At 37.3% G+C, this 19,963-nt stretch overlaps 2 protein-coding genes across 2 annotated transcripts in view; both read left to right on the top strand.

Annotated features, from left to right (window-relative positions):
* SMARCE1 (SWI/SNF related BAF chromatin remodeling complex subunit E1) overlaps positions 1-19,963 on the top strand; it is a 241,199-nt gene that overhangs the window by 106,726 nt on the left and 114,510 nt on the right. The gene's annotated exons all lie outside the window — the stretch shown is intronic.
* Positions 159-9,346, top strand: LOC142094723 (keratin, type I cytoskeletal 17-like). Its single transcript, XM_075177150.1, has 8 exons — positions 159-1,338; positions 2,159-2,241; positions 2,562-2,718; positions 5,486-5,644; positions 5,727-5,852; positions 7,668-7,882; positions 8,869-8,900; positions 9,231-9,346. The coding sequence occupies exons 1-8, from the start codon at positions 997-999 to the stop codon at positions 9,332-9,334; spliced, it is 1,218 nt and encodes a 405-aa protein (XP_075033251.1). The 5' UTR covers positions 159-996; the 3' UTR covers positions 9,335-9,346.

Genomic DNA, 19,963 nt, shown 5'->3' with positions numbered 1-19,963 from the left:
CAGGTAGCAAAAACTGCAAGAAAAGGTAGGAGAGTGCAAGACAGTCTGCCAGCTGTCCTGCTTCTGGTGGGTAAGTCCTGATTTTGGATTACTGTCCCACTCGGTCAGGACATTGTATTGACTACAGGGACAGTTGGATGATATATCCAGCTCCGCTCTGCTCATGAAGGAGGGAGCTGCATAGACCTAACAGTAGTGCACACAGCATTGCTTGTCTATTTGAAAGGGATGGGAAGGAGTTGGATAGCAGCTAAGCATTGTCTAATAGGATAACCACACCCTTTGCAAGCTGGGTATGCCCACTCTGGAGGTTTGTCATGCCCCATCTAGAAATCCTAAATTTGCCTCTGATAGGTCAATATGCACACCATATATTATTTTTCCATTGATCTGTGCAATAATTATCATTTACTGATAAAGGATTTAGGGTTTGGCATTATAAAATAATATAACATCATATAAGCATATATTAAGTGTCCTATACAAAAATCAAGAAACAAATAATGAATTAAAGACAATTTTAAATATAGGGCAAAACTTCAAAAAGACTCAAGGAACTCTTAAGATATTGGCTAGACATTGCTTTAGAAATGTTGTATGTAAAACTAAACCTAATAATTGTTTTCATGATCGGGTGTTTACCATCATTGTCACAGACAAAGAAATTGTAGAAAACATGACAAACTTCAAAGAAGTTAAGAAGCAGCAGATTTATTTCTTCACACCAACAATTTAAGCACTGACAATAAAAAAGGCAGAGAGCCTGAGGTGGTTTTCTAAGTAATAAGAAAACAAAAAAAAATGAGGATACTATTTTTTACGTACAATCAACATTAATCCAGCAAGGATTTAAAGGCCATTTTATGATAAAAACTAAGAGTATACTACACCCACCCCAATGACAGGTATAAATATGTCTATGCTAACAAGGTTGTGCTGTGTGGTCTGTCAGAAGATCCTTGAAGTCTGAAGAAGTTGGATCTGTCATTATACACCATGTCTTGTCACTGGAAAAGTGGAAGTATCAGATCATCAGTGAGTGGCAGTAGCATTAGCCATAGAGCTAACAGTTTGGCTGTAGACCTGACTAAAGGATATGAGCACTTTTCAGTTGGGAGTTTCAATGCGAATAATGACCTTCTGCAAGGTGGCGAAAAGGAGACTATGCAAAACCTGAACATCCGTCTGGCTTCCTACCTGGACAAAGTTAGGACCCTGGAAGATGCCAATGTCGACCTTGAATCGAAAATTAAGGAGTGGTACATTAAACACCAGCAGAAAACAATCCCAGGGGACTATAGTAGATACTTCAGCATCATCGGAGACCTCAAAAATAGGGTAAATAAAGGGACCAATTCCACAGAATTCCGAAGGAATATATCATACTATATATAATGCCTAACTATATATATATATCATAAATATATATAATGCCTAACTATATTCTAATTTCTGAAATAGAGAGGTAAAAGAATTCATTATTGTTTAGTCTCTAAAGCTAACATTTTCAACTTTTGGGTCTAGCTAGTTCTGTTTTGCACAAATATTGTGCAACACCAACTAATTATTAATCATCATTTTTTGTATAAGCAATTTCCTAACAGCTATATTTTAATACAAATAGTGCACTTATCTTTTAGCCAAGGATAAAGTGATGAAAACAAAAACAATTCAAAATTAAACAATGAGTGCCCAATTTCAAGGATTCAAACTCATTCTTAGCTCCAAGCTAAAAACAATGTGACTAGCCTCTGATTTAATAAAGAATCAACAAGAGAAGGCAATAGTAACAACATCTAGACCGTTAATTGCTTTTAGTAAAAACAAACATTAGTTTCTGAGATAATACAGTGAAATAAGCTTGACACAAATTATGAATGTTTACTTTCTAGTAAACTGGATTGATGCAAGACTGTGACTTTTGTGAAACGTTACATACTCTGACATTTTGTTTCATACCAATACTAACTTAACAGTGGTGTAAATTGGCAGAAAAGTGAATCAATGTTCTATATTAATAGTAAAAAAATATATAAAGCACTTTAAACAGCTTAACGGTTTAGAAATGTTCTAAAAGTCTGCTTTATTTTTTAATGATGTCTTGTATTTTCTTTTGACAAACAAATCTCATTTTTGTTGATTTTCTTGTCATTCCCAGATCCTAGCTGAAAGTACAGAACAAGCTAAAGTCATTCTGCAGATTGACAATGCCAAATTGGCAGCAGAAGACTTCCGACTTAAGTAAGTTAAGGCACAGGTAGGGAACGTATGAAAATGAGGCAGTCCAATACCAAATTCAACTAATTGAAAACATAAGGCAAATTTGTTTAGTGATGTAAACCAACATCTACATATTTTATCACACAATAATAAGTAATAAATAAATTTTAATTTTCATCTTAGTTATACAGTTATTAAACTAGTGTTCCAGTATGCTTTACTAAGGCATTTAGTTAATTCATGTTTGGTAGTCATTCTGGAATAACTTAAAAAGTTTTCCAGTTGTGATGTGAAGTATCTCACAGCAGCTTGAATGTGTTTCATAAGAATTTCCATTTCAGGTATGAGAATGAGGCCTGTCTTCATCAGAGTGTTGAATCAGACATCCATGGTCTACATAGGTTATTAGATGAACTGAACTTCACAAAGTCCAACCTGGTATCTCGGTTTGAAAGCCTGAAGGATGAGATGGACTTTCTGAAGAAGAATCATGAAGAGGTAGTTCATTAATTTACATGTAGAAGATCTTACAGTAGCATGTCTTATTCAGCTTTGTGTTACATTGCTCAGAGATATCACTGAAAAGGTGTTAAAAGAAGTGAGCAAGATAGTGGTGAATACAGTAATTAATGGGCATAGGACAACATGCAGTTACTGCAGCTTCAGTAGACAATATTCAGAAACATGTATAAAAATGTAAAAATGGTGGATTGCGCAAAAATCATCTGCTGCTAAACTTCCTATTGGAATCACACAATATTCCAAAAAAAAATTGAAAAAAATATATATGTATAGGAGTATTCAGCGCTGCTGATTGTAATCACATGGATAAATCAAAATACAAATTCACAAATCCCACCTTATGACAAGTGAATATAATAGTGGGAAATATTCAAAATACTTATTTTATAATGAAGAGTAGATCCGTGTGTCACAGTGTTCTGATCTTTTTCTCCATTTTATATACGATGATGATGTGTCATAAAAAGATATAAAAATACAACAGTATAATATTGTAATGACACGCTGTCTGTGATGTAATGAGTATTACTCTTCTTAAAACATGATCAATCCAGAATCAATTTCCATTCAAAATTTTCTTCTTATGTAAATTCACTCACCAGATGATAAATACACATATGCCTTGAATGCTCAAATATATTCAATGTAATATGGTGTATATTACATCGTCACCCGAATCTTTAAGTGAGAACACTTACAGGATTGATAAGAATATAGAGCCTGGTTTCAGTTTTCTTTAAATTCCTCCATGGGGATATCAGAGAATTCTTCCCAGATAGATGATATCAGTGTCAATGCGAAAAAAGGTAAAAACGGATCTAGAGTGATACCGTTTAACTACAAATATTTATTGAACATTTATAACACTTAAAAGAATATTGTATAAAAAATGTAGATAACACTGGAATATGAGATTATAAGGGTCCCTACCAGACAGAAGTTGATAAAGGCCTGTTGTTATAAATCCCTGGGGTGCACAGTCTCAGCTTTTCTGGTTGTCTAGATGGTATAAGTTGGATCCTGATAAGTTCCAGATCTGATAGCCCTAGTGTACCAACGCGTTTCAACCTCTCAATTTAGGTCTTTTTCAAGGATAGGGCTTTTACAAAATTGGCTCACTTTTATACAGGAAGTCTAATTAATCCAAGTTCAAAGGTCATTCCCATACATCATTAAAATAACATTTATAAAACTCAATGTGAATTTGTATTTTGGTCTACCTATGTGATTACCACTAGCAGTGTCTAACAATCTTACATTCATTTGCTACAAGGTTGGATTCATAATTTTGTATTTTGGTTTATCCATGTGATTACAATCAACAGCGCTGAATACTCCTATACATATATTTTCTTTCAATATTTAAGAACATACCATCAATATTTATATACTTTTATTTAGTTGTTTTAGTGCCGTTCTTCTACATAAGTAGATGTTGCTCTTTTTTTATTTGTTAAAGGCATGCATGATACATATATCACTATTTACTGTATGTCGCTCCCAGTGTCCATCTCATCATTACTTGATTTTTTTATCCCATCTGACAGTGTATCCACAGCCATTTCAATAAAGGGGGGACGGAGGGGCATCTGTTCTTTGCCCATCAGGGCAGGGGAAGTACCATTACATTTACTAGTAATAAGGCCTGAATAAAAACCCTAAAAAGCATCTGAGCCCCTAGTGTCCTGGAAAACAAGAAACCTACTCTTTCAAAAATGTAGTATCTTTTTCCAATTGTTGCACCACCAAAACACTTAGGTATCCTTAGTCTATATAAAAAAGTAGAAAGAAAAATAACACTTACTAGTCTTAACCCTAACCCTTACATTTGCCTAAAATTAATCCATGTGTCAAATCCTATATCTGATATGATCGCAAAACTTAATCATACAACCTGAATTGCTATGTCTAACCCTAGCTCAGTCTCTAAACCTCATAAAAGAGATCTACTTTTTCTACTTCCTTCAGAAGACCTGGGGGTTATATTTACTAAACTACGGGTTTGCAAAAAGTGGAGATCTTGCCAAGAGCAACCAGATTCTAGTTATTATTTATTTAGTACATTCTACAAAATGACAGCTAGAATCTGACTGGTTGTTATAGGCAATATCTCCACTTTTTCAAACCCACGGTTTAGTAAATATACTCCCTAGTTTTACTTTAAATGGTATAGTTTTGGAATACTGTTGCACGGTACTACTCATGTTTCAGGGAAGGTCATGGGAGATGACCCACACAGTGGATCCCAGACTTTCTCAGTTCGAGGCACCCTCATTGGCTCCATATTTTTTTCAAGGAACCCCTAAGCCACAATAATTACCAAGTAGTCCCCCGTCTTGCTTACCACCAGTCCTGGCCGCGGCACCTCTGTGAGATCGCCGCGGCACCCCAGGGAGATGCAGCGCATAGATTGGGAACCACTGCACTAATATGATATTTATCTTTGGCAAACTAATGTATAAATTGACTATAAGTATATGTTTAAATTAAGAAAGTGGATCTTGAATTAAAGTTTGAGGACCTTTACAGTAAATATCTTTCACTCACTACCTAGAAGATGCTTAAGATTCATACATAGACATACACCATATTTAAGTAAATTTTTTAATTACTTTTCATAAACTAAGGAGAGAAATTTTATTGCTAGTATTATATGATCCCATATTTTTTATTTTATTTTATTTAGGTTTATCATGTGTTGCCTACCAATAGTTACATTGATTATTTCTCATTCTTCCCTCAGGAAATGAAGGCTCTAAGAGGACAGAAAGGTGATATTAATGTGGAAATGGATGCAGCTCCAGGTATTGATCTTGGCAAGCTTCTGAGTGACATGCGATCCCAGTATGAAGAAATTGCTGAACAGAACAGACAGAAGGCTGAAGACTGGTTTAAACAAAAGGTATTATGTTCAAAATGTTAAGATGACTTTTTCAGGGGCTCTTACCCTATAGCTTTCTTTCATAACTTTCATATGTTTGTAGAGCGCTGATCTGCATCAGGAGATTTCCCACAGCAATGAGATGGTCGAGTCTCACAAAACCCAGCTGGCAGAACTTAAACGCACACTGCAAGAACTAGAAATTGAGCTTCAAGCACAATTTGCCATGGTGATGTAAACCGTTTTTAAAATGTTGTGATGTATTTGAATAGAGATAATGTGGAACTTACTGAAGAATATTAATGTGCTTAGATACATGTTGAGCAGACTATTTTGTTCTGCTCAACATGCGGTAGAAAGGGATTAATTAGCAATTCCCATCACATTGAAAAAAGTGGGTATGCACAGTTGTAAAGTAGTATATAAAGTGCAAAACAGTCTATCACAGGTGTGAAGCAATATATACAGTACAAAACAGTCTATCACAGGTGTGAAGCAATATATACAGTGCAAAACCCTATCACAGGTGTAAAGCAGTATATACAGTACAAAACAGCCTATCACAGGTGTGAAGCAGTATATACAGTACAAAACAGCCTATCACAGGTGTGAAGCAGTATATACAGTACAAAACAGCCTATCACAGGGGTGAAGCAGAATATACAGTGCAAAACAGCCTATCACAGGGGTGAAGCAGTATGTACAGTACAAAACAGACTTTCACAGGGGTGAAGCAGTATATACAGTACAAAACAGCCTATCACAGAGGTGAAGCAGTATATATACAGTGCAAAACCGTCTATCACCGGGGTGAAGCAGAATATACAGTACAACACAGCCTATCACAGGGGTGAAGCAGTATATACAGTGTAAAACAGTCTATCACAGGGGTGAAGCAGAATATACAGTACAAAAAAGCCTATCACAGGGGTAAAGCAGTATACACAGTACAAAACAGGCTATCACAGGGGTGAAGCAGAATATACAGTGCAACACAGCCTAACACAGGGGTGAAGCAGTATATACAGTGCAAAATAGCCTATCACAGGGGTGAAGCAGAATATACAGAACAAAAAAGCCTATCACAGGGGTAAAGCAGTATATACAGTACAAAACAGGCTATCACAGGGGTGAAGCAGTATATACAGTAGAAAACAGGCTATCACAGGGGTGAAGCAGTATATACAGTGCAACACAGCCTAACACAGGTGTGAAGCAGTATGTACAGTACAAAACAGGCTATCACAGGGGTGAAGCAGTATATACAGTAGAAAACAGGCTATCACAGGGGTGAAGCAGTATGTACAGTACAACACAGCCTATCACAGGGGTGAAGCAGTATATACAGTGTAAAACAGTCTATCACAGGGGTGAAGCAGAATATACAGTACAAAAAAGCCTATCACAGGGGTAAAGCAGTATATACAGTACAAAACAGGCTATCACAGGGGTGAAGCAGAATATACAGTGCAACACAGCCTAACACAGGGGTGAAGCAGTATATACAGTGCAAAATAGCCTATCACAGGGGTGAAGCAGAATATACAGAACAAAAAAGCCTATCACAGGGGTAAAGCAGTATATACAGTACAAAACAGGCTATCACAGGGGTGAAGCAGTATATACAGTAGAAAACAGGCTATCACAGGGGTGAAGCAGTATATACAGTGCAACACAGCCTAACACAGGTGTGAAGCAGTATGTACAGTACAAAACAGGCTATCACAGGGGTGAAGCAGTATATACAGTAGAAAACAGGCTATCACAGGGGTGAAGCAGTATATACAGTGCAACACAGCCTAACACAGGGGTGAAGCAGTATGTACAGTACAAAACAGGCTATCACAGAGGTGAAGCAGTATATACAGTGTGCTCCATCTGAATTAATATTTAGTTAAAACAAATAAAACATTTACCATAGATAAAAATAAATTAGGATTATTATTTAATCTTCAATTGTGACTGTAACATTGTCTAGGAATTAGACCACTTGGTATGAAGCACAAATTTTAACATTAAGTGGATTTGTCTTGTCCAAAAACAGAAATCATCCCTGGAGTGCTCACTGGATGAGACTGAGCACTGTTACAGTACTCAGTTGGCGCAGCTACAGGGCTATGTAGGAAATGTGGAAGAACAGTTGAGCCAGGTCCGCAGTGATCTGGAACGTCAAAATGCAGAGTACAAACTTCTTCTTGACATCAAAACCCGCCTGGAAATGGAGATTGAGACTTACCGCAGACTGCTCGATGGAGAGGCGTAAGTTTCACAATACACATTGTATATTCAAAGGCATTAATTTAGTGGATGGTACTGCAGGTAATCATTTAGCTTCAATGCATGATTCTGAAGCAGAATACAGAAAATAATCCAAATAGTCTGGTCAGTACTGTACTACTAAAACAACTGACACAAATAGAATACAGGAATGTAATGAAAGATTGGGGACATAATATTGAATATATATACAATTTAAGAAGTATCTCCAAGATTGGCCATTTCAGACAAGCTATAGGCCGAGGTCTATTATATTGAAGGTGTAGCCATGACCAAATAGGAGTATGATTGGAGCTAATTAGTAATGTGGCTTATTTTATGCTATTTTTTCTTTTCTGAATGGAAGAGGATATGGAAGACAGCTAGTAGGGGAATATTACACCAGTTAATTGATTCTTATTGCATTGTCCATTCTTTGGATTTTTAGCATTACCGTCTATCTACTTGGGTGATGTAATCATCATGGTACCAGGCTTCAGGAATAATAGAATTTACTAAACTTTATTTAGTAAAGGGATAGTGATATGAGAGAGGTATAGATAAATATCAGTTATGCTCTCAATAATGTAAGAACCAAATGACAAGCAAAGTTATCTCCCAAAATTGCCTGTTTCTAATTTAATAGCAGTTTTAATAACCAGTTTCACATTGAATTATTATGTTTTATTATAAAATCTGTTTCTTTCTTGTCATTGGTATTACGTGCAAATGAAATGTAGGAAACAGCACATTAAAGCAAAACACGGCACGTATTGCCATTTTTGTTCCTTAATAAATCAGGCCCTATATGTCTACAAGGTCCTCACACTTTCTGTCGCAATGCATGTTTCCTTATAGTCATTATTACAGTACATGTTTGTTGTGTCTCCATATTGCAAACTGCTGCAGACTGTTTCAGCATTTTATAAAGGATAATTATATTAATATGAATATATAATCATGTCGATGCAAATTATTGTGTTTTCTAGATGGCAACACAGAGAACCAGTCCCAGTGAAAGGTATGTGTGCTTTGAGTGTATTTATTGACACTTGGGGTCTCAGAACAATGGCACACTGACACTTGGGGTCCCAGAACAATGGCACATTGACACTTGGGGTCCCAGAACAATGGCACACTGACACTTGGGATCCCAGAACAATGACACACTGACACTTGGGGTCCCAGAACAACGGCACACTGACACTTGGGGTCCCAGAACAATGACACAATGACACTTGGGGTCCCAGAACAATGGCACACTGACACTTGGCGTCTCAGAACAATGTAACACTCACATTAGGCCCATAATGTGTAACCAACTTAAGAACAATTTGTATCCATTTTTCAGAACCAAATAAAACCAGAAAAGTCACAACAATTGTGGAAGAAGTAGTAGATGGCAAAGTCGTATCACAAAAAGTGAACGCCACAGAAGAAAAGCTGAAAATGTAATCAAGAACTTCTATTTATAGACACTGGTCATGTGTATCTTTCATTATGATATGACCTGTATCTGTTTTTCTAACAAAGTTAACCAATTGAACAAGGAGCTGGGTGCATATATATCTTTATATCTAATAAACTTCATCATGCAATTCATTGTTATCAATTTTCATAGAGTACAAAATGTGGTATAGGTTTACTTACTTAATGGATATATTTTAATTAGTTACTTATGCTTGTCCAATAAATTCATCTTATTTATATGTAACCCCATATCCATTTGTGGGGTGATATAAATCCTCCTATTCACTACACAGGTTTAGCTCATTCCTCTTCGTAGATGGGTAGTGCCATGCTCATGCAGGTTTAGTAACAAGAAAATTGTATGTGCAGCAGCCACAGGCATGGTAGTGCAGTACAATTACTGTTAAGAAATGTAAGGGTGCTAGATCATCTCTGTGATTAAATGATCGCTTGTATTACTTGTTTTCCTCCTGCATAAATCTTGCTTATATAATAATATGCACATTACATTACACAGTTTCCCCCACAGCTCTCCCTTATTGGGATTATTATTACTTTTTATTTATATAGTGTTGACATATTACGAGGCGCTGTGTAATGAGAAGATCATGATATACATTATCATCAAACAGAATGTAAAGGTGGCTCTGACCAAAAGAACTTTCAACCTAAGAGGTGTGTGTATCAGTTGATACATTAGGCAGCAGTATAACAATATTAGCTGCTGGTAAGGAAAGTGTGTGGCTACTATAAGGCCATTAAGTCATTGATGACTGACAATTCTGTGCAGCTACCGTTTGTGTGGTACAGTTGGAATGAGGTAAAACAGTGGATGGTGGAGACATGAATGATAGCCTAGTCATTGTGGAAATCTTAAGCCAATGATCTGTAAGCAACCATGACTGTTCTTCACCATTTATATTAGATACTGAGATATACTGAGGTCACTGAGTCCAGCAGCTTAACTAATAGAACATCCAGTAGATCTTCTAAATAACCCTGTTCTTGGTGTGATGACACGTGTTACTACTTTGTTTCTTCCTCTTCGGCTTCAGGACTAACAAGGTCTCTCCGTTGCCCTTATCTCACCTCACTTCAAGGTATCTCTTCTTCTAGCTGTTCTAAATACAGCTCGACTCATTACTCACAGTGCAATTGTCTCTCACAAATGCTCCTCTCAGGATTTAAAGTAGACACCACTCCTGCACTAACAAGTCAGGCTAATAGCATTTGGCTTGAGTGAGCCTCTGATTTCTCCCAACTTTACTCATCAGTTTTTAAAAAACCTCTCTGCCACATTTTGTGTTCCAGAGCCTCTGTATGGTAACTCAAGCTCTCTTTCTGGCACACAGGAACATCAGTCAATACAGCTAAGTCCTAGGGGTATGTTTACTAAACTGCGGGTGTGAAAAAGTAGAGATGTGGCCTATAGTTGTCATTTTGTAGAATGTACTAAATAAATGATAACAACATGGTTGCTATTTTTTCGAAACCACAGTTTAGTAAATCTAGCCCCTAGAGTCTTCCCTTTTGGATCTCTAGCCCTGATATTTATAAGATGACCTAGAATTAGGATAATAATATAGTGTTTAAAACCAATAAAATAAACTAAGGTCAATTCGATAGTAGTCAATTAACCTACTAGTATGTTTTTTTGGAGTGTGGGAAGAAGCCGGAGCACCTGGAGGAAACCCATGCAAACACAGGGAGAACATACAAACTCCACACAGATAAGGCTATGATTGGGATTTGAACTTATGACCCCAGTGCTATGAGGCAGAAGCTAACCACTAAGCTACCATGCTGCTCATCATCCATCAATGGTGAAAGAGGAAGGATTTTAAAACGCCTATAAAAGGGGATGAGGAACATCAGGTACGCTAATAGGGATATCAAACAATTCAGAGTGGATTAAGTGGAGTTGGAATGCTCTAACCATGGATTCCAAGTGGCAGTGGACAATTTCTTGTTGTCTTATAATGTATTCTACCAAAACTTTTATCCATTCTCTCATCATCTCCCATCGTAACTATTGCAACCTCCACTATCTGGCATTCCTGACACCCACATATCTTCAAGGACTAAAGGCAATTCCTTCATGTGCTGATATTCCTCCTCCATGACATGATCCTGGCCACTCCTCATTAGTGCTCCAGCTGACAGCTGGGTATAAGGTCTGTTGGAATAAATTATACATATTTAGTTATTTACTAGAATTGTGTCTGTTTCTCACTTATCCAGAAAATGAAAGATAATGTAAGATGTCTCTATTAGAACACATTGACAAATCAGTGACTTAAAATCAAAAAACAGACACAACACTTACTTGATGTACTTGACCTGGGCAGAAAAGAACATTTACATAGTGAGTCAGAAATATGATTAACACAGACTATGGTTCATTGCTGATTAATTTCCAGGTGAAGCAGACATCTACAAGCTAAGGACTGGTAGTTCATAAATGAAAGCCTTCAGTTTGGTTTTTTTCAGCTAAGCTCTAGCAGTCAAGCTTCATTGTTATTTTTATAAGTGCTATGGCTAGAAAACTCACATCTGATAATCTCAGCAGGGGCAGAGGCAGCCCTTACAACCCGGTTATAAAATATTTGCAGATTTCAAAGGTAAACATTTTTTCAGTCAAAATTGTGTGGTGCATGCATTTGCATGTTTTTATGAAAACTAAACATACCTTTACTTTCCTCACCAAACAGCAATTTTATTTCTAGGATCTTAAAGAATTTAAAAGGTGCGATATAAACCATATTAGAAAAATAATTTACCTTGCAAATCAGTCTGGAACCTGGAGTGTCCTGCCTCCACAGTTTCAGGAGGGTTTGGGACCTGTTTGATAAACATGTAACATGGGGAAGTACCAAAACACATAAGAATTATCTTAATAGGTATTAGATTGAAAAGCTTCACAACACCCCCTCTTCCCCCCCCCCCCACCGCCCTCACCCACAAAAAAAAAATGCACATTACATATGAAAAAAGAGATGCATTGCTATTGAAGGACATACAATATCTTACAAATTCAAACTTTTAAACTTTCTATAAAAGAGTAAGAGAAAATATAACTCTCCATACAAATAAAAGTACACTATACAAATCCACACCAGTAAACTTCACTATAGAATCCTAACCAAAGTGTGCATGAACCAGAGTTTTATAGTGGATTGTAATGAGACAAGTATATGCAGGTGTATAGCCCATTGTGTTATCAGATGACGAGATCTGATGCTGGGTCTAATTTTATACTGATAAAATATGTTTGTGTTTATTTCTGATTGCGATTTATTCTGAGATGCATTTGCATAGACATTCTTATTTTAAATAAAAAACAAACAAACATTATCCTTCATGTCGGTAATTAAGAAGGTGTGCGCAATTGTTCATTTAATTTAACACATTAGGTTGCCACTAGTGCCTGTGTTGTGTTGTATGTTTGTTTCGAGCACATAAAACAATCATATCACATGTGTTCCATATGTGATATCTAGCACTTAGATCATGTGTAGCCATGGTGTATTGTTGTGCTTGTCGTTATAGTCAATATAATGTATGTCTTTTTCCATCTGAACTGTCAGGCGCCGTCCGCACGGCCGCCTGACTGCCTGACCGCGCGTCTGGTTGCTATGCAACCAGACGCATCACTTCCGGATTCCCCCTGCCTGACCCCTTGCTGTATGACGCGCCCCGTTGCTAGGCAACGGGACGCTATGTAGGATTCCGGCGGCAGGTATGACAGCGCTGCAGCGCTGATGCTGATTGGACCTCCACACTATTTAAACCTCTTCCTGCCCTCTAATCAGTGCCAGAGTATCAGGTCTTCCTGTCTCCAGCGTTTGTGTGTTCCAGTTGCTGTATTTGTCCCTGACATTCCTCGTGCTGCTTGTGACCCTTTTGACCCGGACCGTTTGACCACCCCTATCTGGATTCTGCCTTTGTACTGCACTCCCTGAACGTTACCGACCCGGCTTGCCTCACCATTCTTCTGGATTTCCCTTTGTACCTCCTCTACCTGAACGTTGCTGAACCGGCCTGTCTGACAACCCCTTGTATCTCGCTGAAGACTCTAGGAAGGACCGCGACCTGCGTGTCCCTGCAGCGGAGTCCATACTTCCTTGCGGGGGTTCCTGGTGAATACCAGGGGCACGTTAGACTCCGCGCCTTCCTCTGAGTTGCGCCAACAACAGCAGGTACTTTCTACCAGTCATACACCCACTATCAGTCGTGACATGAACGTTGCCTTAGTGGTTAGATATTCCACCTGCCAACAGTAGGGTCATGAGTTTGAATCCTGGGTCACGCCTGTATCTGTGTGGACTTTGTATATCCCTATGTTTCTGAATGTCACTTATAGAAGAATACGCTAGGATTTGTTTTTGTTGTGACTTTGTTTAATCTGAGAATTGTATAGTCTATGTTTATTTATGCTTGAGAATTATTAGCCATTGAATTAGCATCCACATTTATTTCCAATAAAAAAATTACAGATGACACATTGGTTATATTGGAGAATAAGAGAATGTGTGTGTAACTCTTTATAGTTTATGCTTAAACCTTCATGTTGTCATTAGTGCCTGTATCCCCTAAATTGAATTTTGTAATTTGTGTGTAGCTACAACAGAGACAAGCAGCTGATCAAAATAAAGTGAATCCAAACAAATAGAAATTATCCACAGATAAGAGATACACAGCCAAGGCAAAGCAAAAATGACATGTAATAAAGCTTGTGAAAAAGTATGCCACAGCCAAATAAAAGCACATTTTAAAATAGAGATACATTATTATGGCTCACAACAGATTGCATACAGTTTATACATCCAGATAAAAGCAAATAACACCTAAGTCACAAACAAACGTACAGAAGCCAAAAAATTACAAACAAATTAGAGACTAACTATTATTATTATTATTATTATTATTATTACTATTATTATTATATTATACATCAATGAATTTACATTGCAATTTATTAAAACTGTGCATCTACCATGAATTTAGGGGTAAAATAGTTCATTGTATGATTAAAATAAAAAAATAAAAAATATATTTGCTATGAGAGAAGTGTATGTATGTTGTACATAGTTATTCGTGATTATGGGTATTTAAAGCAAACACTTTAGCTTGCCACTAACACTTGACATGCAGGCAATGGTGTATTGTTGAGCTTGTCGTTCTAGTCTATATAATGCACATATTTTTTCCTGCGCGTTGCACGTTGCCTTAGTGGTTAGACAATCCTTCTTCCAACAGTGGACTCATGAGATCGAATCCTGAGCCTTATCTCTGTGAAGTATAAATATCCTCCCCATTTTTGTGTGGCTTTCCTCCTATGTGTCCCTTAAGGAAGACTACACAAGGTTTATTTACTCACATTTTATTTACATAGTTTAAACAAATTGAACTGTAATGCCTTATATTTATACTAGCATATTATTAGCTGTAACAAAATATCAAACAAGGTATAGGCTAAGTATTAGATATTACACATCAACCACTTCACATTGCAATTTATTAAAACTGTGCATACACCATGGTCTTAAAAAAAATATAGTACATATAAATATAGTACATGATCTCCGCGCAATCTCTGCCCATTCCCCACCCTTTCCCAACCCTTTTTTCTTAAGAGTTCAGAGAGCTTCTTAAGTGAAGTTAAGAAGGATTTTGATCTAAACTTAAGAAAGATTTTACTTAAGTGACAGATTTTCGTTCTTATCTCCCTGTTCTGGGTATGCGCAGAGTGGATTTTCATATTATCTGCACAAAATCAGAAGATAAGAATGGTAATGAATCAGGCCCTAAGACTCTTAGGTTGGACATACCACAGGTGCAGGACAGGGTCCAATGAGGTAATTAGATCAAAGGAGGGGTTTATTGTATTAAAACCTATTTTGTGCTATTGTATAGTGTGATCGATGTCAGCTAGTTGGCCGGTGACTAGGCAGGAGGCCTTTGTCTTACCAGAGATAAGGTGTCATCCTGAAGAAAGTGTGCTGTCTTGTTGGTGATGTGAACAATAAAATCAATATTTTTTCAAGCAAGAAGGTGTTGTGTCTGTCATCTGCTGGATGTCAGCATCACAAAATATTTATATTAGAGATGAGCGGTCAGATTCATTGAAATGTAACAAAATTAGACGTCAGGGATCCAAACTCGTGTGTGTATATATATATATATATATATATATATATATATATACACATATATACTATATTTTCCTCCTTGTAGGTTAGCTGCAGTGCTCTGCTAATGAAATAGTGTTAATCGTGAACCAGGGACATAGGAAAGCAGTAGAATCCTGTCATTATTGTAAAGCAACTCTGTAGAGTAGAGTCAGCTACAATAGTTTGCTGATCAATATCTAATAATTTCATTCTGAAATACACTTAATACAGCCTAGTGGCTACTGGCTGTTGTTAATGCTTGGCATTGCATGTATATAATAATAATAGACAGTATATACAGACTGACTTAGATAGATATCATTCTGAACTAACTAGTATATGCGTTGAGAAAAACAGACTATTAGCAACAGAATCCCAAAAACAAACAGATTTCTTTTTTTTTAAAATTGAAAGCTTTTTGAATTTTGAAAAAAACTGTGTGCTTGCGTGTGAGATTCAACAGCATGTGTACACCCTAAAAAAAGCTATACATACTTATATTCTAATCTTTTCTATTTTTCAAAGGTCATTCAGTGAAATGTATATTTAAAGAAGGCTGTTTGTCAGCTTGCAGCAGCACACCACAAAAAATGCTCTATATTCTAATCTTTTCTATTTTCCAATCTATTCAATTCTATCTAATTTGCTGTCGCTATATAAATAAGTGAGAATCCTGAGAGACGAAGGTGTGCTGAACCCACACTACAAAAATTCAAAGATTAGGCAGACAATATATTGCCAGAGTATTCATCGGTGCCAAGATCATGGCTTTCAATACTTTGTTTTACTTATATGTTCTGTACCATAATGTTGCTCTTCTAAATTAAACAAGAGGACTCATATCTATTTATAGGAAGGGAGGGAGGAAAATTCATTCTCCCAGGGTAAGCTTCGTCCAGCCTCGAGGCAAAAGGGACTGACCAAGACTTGCAGTGAAGGTGGACTCCAAGACCCATGTATATAAATATGGAATGTATATAAATTATATTTTTATGTTCTATTAGTGACATGTAAAAAATATGTAAAAGAGACTGTTCAGATAGGCCAATATTCGCTCTTCCCACACATGAAAGTATGTTTTATACTTACATTGATGTGGATGTCATGAATCTGGGTCTTAGTCCTGTTTACGTCACTCGGCGGTATCATATCACAGTGTATCTCCCACCTGCCAGAATGCAGCATTCTAAATTCTGGGACAAAGCGTGACTTATGTTCGCTGTACTGGAGGCTGCCATCTTGGGTGAGACATTTGCTAAACATCCTGCTAAGTCTGAACAGCTGATCTCATCCACCAATTAGCTTCCTTTGCAGACTTCAACTATTTAACATCTGAGTGAGTTCAGATTTATTTTGTTTGCTGTGATACAGACTTAAACCATTTACCCTCTGAGTGTATTCAGATTTATCCTGTTTGCTGTGATACGTACTTTAACCATTTACCCTCTAAGTGAATTTAACTTCATTCTCACTGCTGAAATAAAGACTTTGGCTATTAATTCCTTGTGTGGATTTAACTTCATTCTATCTGCTCATGTACAGATTGCAGCTGTTACCTTCCGTGTATATCCTCCACTCTTCAATCTCTTCCTGTCTCTGCTACTGGCTGTCTGGGGTAGTAGGTTGTTGTCATCCACGTTCTGGAGCCATCTCTGTGTTTCGGGGTATTTAACTTATGTGCAAAACAGAATACTAATTTTCACCCCTTGCATTGTAACATGGTTTTCTCCAAGAGACTGAAATAAGAAGTTTCTTAAGTTAAGATCCTTAATGAATCAGGCCCTATATCCTGGGAACAGTGGTGTAATAGCAATCTGACCTTCCACTGTTTGGTTATGCTATTAGTTGTTAGCTGACTCGCATTGCTCTCTCCATCACCATTGTTGTTTAAATAAAAATTGTAACCTTTTGCCAAATTTACATTGGTCTCCCTGTGGCTATTTATTTATTAAAATACAGTACTAGTAAGTCTAAACATGCAAAGGAGGTTTAGGTGCAATGAAACCGAGATATCAACACTATTCACTTTATTATTTTTTTAAATTGAAACAGACAAAGCAAATGCAATGATGGCAAAGTTATCAAATCCTTCATTAAGACAGCTCACTGCAGACTTTGGCCAACATTAGTGAAAATTGGAACCGTTGTGAAGGGATCATTAGAAGATAGAATGGAAATGACTGGAAATAACTGGAAATGAATGTTAATAATATCAATATTAATAGAGGAGCAAAAACAGTTCAAAATGACATTATTTTACCTATTTTTCACAATTTTCAATTAAATCCAGATCCAAAACCAAAACAAAAACCGTGTTCGTGTTTGTTCAACAAAACCGGCAGCAAATCCAAAACACAAAGTTGGGTTAGAACTAGAGATGGGCGAGCTCGGTTCCCCGAGATCCGAATTCATCCGAATTTAGCCTATCCGAGTACCGATATTTGTCAGCAGTATCTAAAACAATTTGTAGCATTTTGTAGTTCTGCTGATGTGTGCCTTAACAGCCCGAGTGTAGCAGGTGATACACAAATTGAGGATGCCACTTTTGAATTAGAAGAGGATGAGGGGGAGATTTGTGTAGGCGACGAGGGCACTAATGATGATGTTGATGATTATGATGCAGACAGATACCAAATTGCCTTTCTCAATTTCTTTTTATATTCTAGACTCTATAACGGCTGAATAGTTTTCTATTTTACTCCTAGTGGAGAGGGGGTCTGATGCAGACAGATACCAAACTACCTTGGTCCATTTATTTTTACTTTCTAATTCTACTGTCTATGCAGGCTGCTTTTTTTCTATTCAACTACAAGTGGAAAGCGGGGGGGGGGGGCATAGATAGCTACCAAACTACCTTGGTCCATTTATTTTTACTTTCTAATTCTACAGTCTATGCAGGCTGCTTTTTTTCTATTCAACTACAAGTGGAGGGCGGGGGGGCATAGATAGCCACCAAACTACCTTGGTCCATTTATTTTTACTTTCTAATTCTACAGTCTATACAGGCTGCGTTTTTTCTATTCAACTACAAGTGGAGGGCGGGGGGGGGGGGGGGGCATAGATAGCCACCAAACTACCTTGGTCCATTAATTTTTACTTTGTAATTCTACAGTCTATGCAGGCTGCTTTTTTTCTATTCAACTACAAGTTGAGGGTGTAATATACACCCAAAGATGATGGCTACATTGCCAATAATCAAAGATAGAGGAGGTAGACAACCAGGTTTGTCTGTATAATTTGCAGCAAGTGTTCGAAGTAAGGACGGCCTACCAGGGATTAAACTGTTTTTTTCATAATTTATAAGCTTTAGAATTACCTCACTTATCCAAGAAACTGGTGGAGCACTAAATTAGGTTATATTAGACCAAAAAAAATTGTATTTTTTACAAAAATGGCAAAGCAAAACCAAACAAAACCAAAGCCAAAACACGCAATGACGGTTTGGCAAAACCAAAACCAAAACCAAAACACGACGGTAATCCAGATCCAAAACCAAAACCAAAACACGGGGGTCAGTGAACATCTCTAGTTAGAACCAACACTGGTTTTGAAACCGAAACACGAGAGTCAGCGCACATCTCTGATATATATATATAATCATCCTAATTTATTTATTTATATAGCTCCACTAATTCCGCAACGCTGTACAGAGAACACTATGGATCTTATAGTCTAAATTTCCTAACACACACACACATACAGACTAGGGTCAATTTGATAGCAGCCAATTAACCTACTAGTATGTTTTTTGAGAGTGGGAGGAAACCCACACAGACACGGGAAGAACATACAAACTTTACACAGATAAGGCGATTGGAATCAAACTCATGACCCCAGTGTTGTGAGGCAGAGTGCTAATCACTAAGCCAACGTGTGGCCCATCTATATATACTTACATACTCCTGGTGTTTCAGGGGCTGAGGGTGTGTTTGAGGAATGAGGACTAGCTCCTTCATAATACTACTGGTGGCACTGTGGGGGAAGCAAACCCTGGAACATGTACAAACTTATAGGAGCATTAGACCGCTGGATAGCCGTTCGGTCTTATATGCTAACATTCACTTTAAATGGGATCAGTTGTCTTATTGTCTTGTTTACAATCTATTAGATTATTAGTACTAATTTAGGGTAAGGTCCCAGTTTGGGTGCCATCTAGAGTTTTAGCAGCTTTGTATTGGCTGTGCATATATTGGCTGAACAACCACAACAGGATTCACAAATAGACATGCCTTTTAAGCAGATGTTATTTGTCCACAACCCCAAGCGGGTAATTCAGTATAGTACAACACAGTGGTCGAAGTTGAAGTTTAGAAGTGCCAGCATGGAAAGTGTTAATGGTATTTGATGGATTTACAATGAAGACAGTAGGAGAAGTAGTGGTATGGTCAGGGCCGGTGCTAGGGTCCACGGCGCCCTAGGCATTTTTAAAAAAGTGGCGCCC

This window comes from Mixophyes fleayi, chromosome 6 (genome assembly GCF_038048845.1).
Source record: "Mixophyes fleayi isolate aMixFle1 chromosome 6, aMixFle1.hap1, whole genome shotgun sequence".
NCBI classification, from domain to species: domain Eukaryota; kingdom Metazoa; phylum Chordata; class Amphibia; order Anura; family Limnodynastidae; genus Mixophyes; species Mixophyes fleayi.
The sequence above is the reverse complement of the archived record's forward strand: the minus strand, read 5'-3'. Positions and strand labels throughout refer to the sequence as shown.